Source organism: Sinocyclocheilus rhinocerous, unplaced genomic scaffold (assembly GCF_001515625.1).
Source record: "Sinocyclocheilus rhinocerous isolate Xijiao unplaced genomic scaffold, SAMN03320098_v1.1 scaffold30, whole genome shotgun sequence".
In the NCBI taxonomy this organism is placed as follows: Eukaryota; Metazoa; Chordata; class Actinopteri; order Cypriniformes; family Cyprinidae; genus Sinocyclocheilus; species Sinocyclocheilus rhinocerous.
The window spans coordinates 2608751-2614052 of NW_015657838.1; the positions used below are offsets into that span (position 1 = coordinate 2608751).

Sequence of the window (5302 nt, forward strand, 5' to 3'; positions counted from 1 at the left end):
GAGTATGGGTCACCATACTTGGCCACATGTCACGTCACTTTTCACTTTTTCACTTTTCACTTTTCAATATTACAGCGAGAATAAAAGTTACTCCTTCTTTCTTTGCGTGAACATTTGGGCGGTGTTATGCAAATCTTCCCACATAGTGATGTAGATATGTGGGGGCGTGTTAGAACGAGCCATTTTAGGTAGGCGTGGCTGACTTAACTTTTATAAAGAATATCTCTTTGGATTTGAGACTTTAGTCTTTGCAACTTTACAGATCTTCTTTATGCACCAAGAGCTTGTAACACTCCAAAGAGAAAGGAAAAATTTAAATTGCATCATATGACCCCTTTAAGGTTATTTTGGACACGGCCTGTCTTCCTCACCATTTCCCCAGTCCACCTACCTCAAAGAACTCATCATAGTGTTCCTGCATCTCCACATCACTGACAGAGTCTGGCAAAAGAGAGAAGACGCAGGCAGTCAGTTATGAGGCAGTAACTCCTGGATGTTGTTTGTTTCTGTGAACATGTAGCCTGACTTAAAGCTGTGCATATGAGCGAGACTTACTTATGCCATCCGCAGACTGAGCTGTGTTTTGTGGGTTCCGGTAAATGTTCAACAGAGCAATGGTCTGAAACACGAATCAAATGCGAATTACAATACAAATCTAACAGAAGAATCGTGCAGAACTACATCAGAGGATCACTGGTGTAAAAGCTGGCGCCTACCTGACTGAACGTGGGCTTGTTATGGAGTCTAGAGCATCGGTCTCCATGGCGACATGCTCCAATTTTAAAGTAGAAAGAGCAGTTAACCCTGTTGAAGACAAGAGAGGTTCTAAATACAAACACTTGCTCTGACTGTTCACACACACACATGCTAGTTTGTTTGGATTTCTGTTCACACGACTATTCCTTTCCACCATATTATAATGCAAAAAAAAAAAAAAACGAGAAGTCAAACGCAGATTACTAAAACTACAATGAAACATAGAGACAATGAGCTTTTACATTGAATCTTATAAAAGCGATCGAGCAACAAAATGAATGAAACGCAATGGAGCCACGACGACGCTGAGGCAAAAGATTTAAAAAAAAAAAATGATTATAATATAATGATTATTCAGCATATGAAAGCTTCGCACTGTGATGAAAGAATTTATTAGTATTATTGTTGTTTTACTAACCGCGAGGATGGCAAACAGGTCAGATGATGACCAGACGAGGCATGAGAGAGAAAATACTAATAATCTTATATTCTACCCATTATCACCGGTTTGTAACAATGCATACGATTGCTGAGAATGATCAAATGCAAGCAATATTTCATAAATACTTCGATTACTTACTTGTCTTTTTCTGTACCGAAAATCGACGCCAAGTATTCGGCCATTTTGAAAAAAAGAAAGACGGTGGGAGGCTTTTCTTCTAGTGGAGAATCAAGAGCAGAGACGCTGAACACGAAGGGAGCGAGTGCTGCCCCCTAGTGTGCTGACGCGCAAACAGCAGGGCTAATACAAAGGACGGAAACACGTCAGCTGAAATAGGCAAACTCATGCTTACTTACTGGTGTCGTCTGTGTGGATATGGTAATAAAAATATTGACAATAGTGTTATTCAAGAATTTTGGGAATATAATTATTTTCAAGGTAGTGGATTTGGATGCATAATAAAGGCTAAATCAGAGGAATATAGAAATATATGCACCAACATTGAGTGCAAGTATTGGGAAAAAATGATCTGATTACTTATCAGTATACGCGGCAGAGATGATGGCGATTATTGTAGGTTTACAGTGGGTAGAGGAAGTAAAACCTGATAGAGTGATATGTTGTTGACTCTAGCAGCTCTTTATAGTATCCAAAATATGAAATCTAACAGAGAAGATTACTAGAAATACATCAAAGTTTGTTCAGATTGCGGAGATTTCTGATCGATGTGAGATTCTGCTGGGTACCTGCTCATGTAAATATAAAAGGCAATGAGAAAGCAGACAAAATAGCAAAACAAATAAATTAAAAAAATTCTACCAGGAAGAGTGATATTATAAATGTTCCCTTTGGTAAAGGAGACGTTAAGGCAATGACCAAAAAAGAAATGATAAAGAAGTGGCAGGTCAGGTGGGGCATGGATAATAGTGGAAGAAAATACTACAGTATACAGAAATCTATTAATGCACAGGGTGTGTCTAGAAGGAATAGAAGAGAGGGAGTAGTTTTAACTAGGTTGAGGTTTGTACCCTGTACACAGGGTTAAATAAAACATTATATATGCTAGGCAAATGTCAATCAGATGAATGTAAGGCATGTAAAATCACAGAAAACACAGAACATATACTGTTATATTGTATACAATATAACAGTAGAGGAATAGTCTATAGAGGAAAGGAATAGGCCTAGTCTAACTCTAAGGCAAAAGATTAATCAGGCTGGAAGAAAATGGATTATGGAACCTCGAGGGTATATTGGGAACAACAGTAGAAGGGCTAAAGGATGCACAGAAAGGGGTTGTGGAATATCTAAAATATATAGGGATATATTATAGGATTTAGTTTATTGTATTTATTTATTATGGGCATGGATGCGTGTATATGTATATATATAGCCTATGTATGTGTATGAGTGTATGTATATATACATATATATGTATGTGTGTAGGCCTATGTATAATTTTTTATTTTTTTAAGATTACGTAAAGCTATATAATAACCGGTACAGTAGGTGGCGGTATGCACCTGACAAGTTATGATTGCAATCCGCCTTTAAACTAAAAGAAAAAGAAGCTGAAATGGGCGCAAATTCATTGAGGAAATAACTGACTTAGTTTCTAATAAATTTTGTTTGTGGCTAGAAAATTGAAATATCACACAAACCAGGGATTGAAACCGTATTACTCATGTCCCAAAGTTTGTGAATGTGGAATACAGTCTATCAGCTTGTGTGTCACCTAGCTATTTTATACCTCATTGAAATGGGCCATACCAAACTATATTTCGATACAATACACATGTTTTTGTTACAATTTTAACCACTTCAGCTGTGCATATTTTGGTTTTTTTAGAGAATTAGGCATATCTGAATTTAAAATAGCACCCTACCCACATACATTGGAGTAAATTGATAAAAATGGTCTCATTTTACAGAAAACCCTCTAAATTTTAACACAGTGGTGGAATATTGTATATAATATATTGTATTTATTCTCAATTGTATGATAAACACATATAAAAAGTGATATTTTGATATTTATTTTTATTATTATTATTTTTTAAAAATCTGTAATTTAGGATCCGTTTGGTCTATGTCCCTGCAGAAAGTTTCTTTTGATTCCACTAGGTGGCAGTAAACAGAGGAAAAAAGAATCTAATTGATATCTCCTTCTAAACAAAATATATTTAGATTTTACTGAAAGGAGGTATTGGTGTCTCCGAGTGTACCTTTACCGTCTCCGTTTTTTATTTCTGAAAGAATTGAACATACTTGAATTTAAAATAGCGCCTTACCCATATACATTGGAGTAAAAGGATAAAAATTGTCTCAATTTACAGAAAACCCTCTAAATTTTAACACAGTGGTGGAATATTCCTTATATTTAATTGTATATATTCACAATTTTATGATAAACACAGATAAAACGTAATATTTTTATATATATTTTTTATTATTATTATTATATTTAATAAATGGGTATTTTCAAATTCACATCCATGTGCAAATGCTGGCCAGTAACACTTTTATTACAAAAGCAAATATGAGCAAAATTAAAATTGACACCAACAGGTGTAAACAATCCTGTATTTTACAGAAATACTGCGATTAAATAATAATAAAATAAATGTATGTTTTCTATTCTGCCATTATCTCTCTGTTAAAAAGGAATAGTTCACCCAAAAATGAAAATTTGCTGAAAATTTACTCACCCTCAGGTCATCCAAGATGTAGCTAGATTTAGTTTGTTTGTTCATCAGAATAGATCTGGAAAAATTTAGCATTGCATCACTTGCTCACCAATCCTCTGCAGTGAATGGGTGCCGTCAGAATGAGAGTCCAAACAACATCACAATAATTCAGAAGTAATCGACACAACTCCAGTCCATCAGTGAACATTGTGTGAAGTGAAAATCTGCATGTTTGCAATAAACAACTCACTATTAAGACATTTTTAATTTCAAACCGTTGCTTCCGGCTAAAATAGGCCTATGAGTCTTCTTTCCATAATATTGCTTTCTTCAGAGAAAAAGTTGTCTCATCTCAGGACAGAAATATGCACAAATCAAGCCCTGTTTACACGTGTTTGCAGTCTTAAACGGTTCTAAACAAATATGTCAGTGGATTTTAATGTGAGAGGAGAATGTCAGAGGTGTTTTGGGACAAATACTAAACAAAAGTACTGAAAAAGTGTTACAGGAAATCATGTATTGCATTTTTTTTTTAATAGCAATATTTTTAAAGAAATCAATACTAAATAAAAGAATGTGAATAGATTGTCAGTACCCGAGTGTCGATGTGCCCATCTTTCCCTCAGTGAAACAGGAAATCATGGCTTACCACATGTTCCCAATCCCTCATGTGAACTTAAAAACACACAATATAAATGAGAAAATACGTCAGTTATTGTACTCTTTGCTCATTAGGTAAAAACAAAGCAATTACACTTTATGTTTTAACAAGCATAAAAGTTCTGCTTGAGGAGCCTACCATATGGTGTTTTGGACATCAGCCAGAAATATCATGGTCCATGAATTCCAACATCAATACCATCTGATACCATCACTGTACCGTGGTACTGTGTATGATTTGAATCAAGTTCATTGTGTCGATCAAGCATATGTAGAAAGTGTAGGATGATTTGGACCAAGTTCATTGTGTCGATCAAGCATATGTAGAAAGTGTCTGTGGAAAGTGCCATTCCACTCTGGGGAAACATATCTGTCCAGTGGTGTCCTCACTAGTATGTTTACCTGTCCTGGCCCAATGAGAAGTCCTCTGTCACCTCTAAGCAGAAGGAGTGGTTTGCAGGGAACCCTCCAGCCCTCCAGGAACAGCTTTGGACACCTCTGCCATAGGTGAAGGAGCCATTTCCACTGTGTGTGAGACACCTGGGGCCGGTTGCATAAACTGTTTAGACTAGTCTTAAAAAGTTAGTCACCAAATTGTTTTTCTTCAAAGCTGGTCATAACTTTTTTAATTCAGTTATGGAAAGGTAGATTGGTCTTATTTGTACTGGAAAAGTAAGACTGATTACCCCTTGGCAACTGCTAGTTGGTCAAACTAGTTCTTAAGACACAGTCTTAACATGGTGGCTAAGTTTATGCA

The 5302-nt window shown here is 35.9% G+C and overlaps 1 protein-coding gene across 2 annotated transcripts in view; it reads right to left on the minus strand.

Moving 5' to 3' along the window:
- Positions 1 to 1463, minus strand: part of u2af1 (U2 small nuclear RNA auxiliary factor 1) — a 10881-nt gene extending 9418 nt beyond the window's left edge. Inside the window, exons 1-4 of one of the 2 annotated variants that reach the window (XM_016529663.1) lie at positions 1337 to 1463; positions 717 to 804; positions 556 to 619; positions 392 to 441 (exon numbers count right to left, since the gene is read on the minus strand). In XM_016529663.1, coding sequence (XP_016385149.1) covers positions 392 to 441; positions 556 to 619; positions 717 to 804; positions 1337 to 1380 — 246 coding nt within the window. In that variant the 5' untranslated portion in view covers positions 1381 to 1463. The remainder of the gene's footprint in view (positions 1 to 391; positions 442 to 555; positions 620 to 716; positions 805 to 1336) is intronic. The other variant, XM_016529664.1, reaches the window with a different exon arrangement.
- Between the last annotated feature and the right edge of the window lie 3839 nt (positions 1464 to 5302).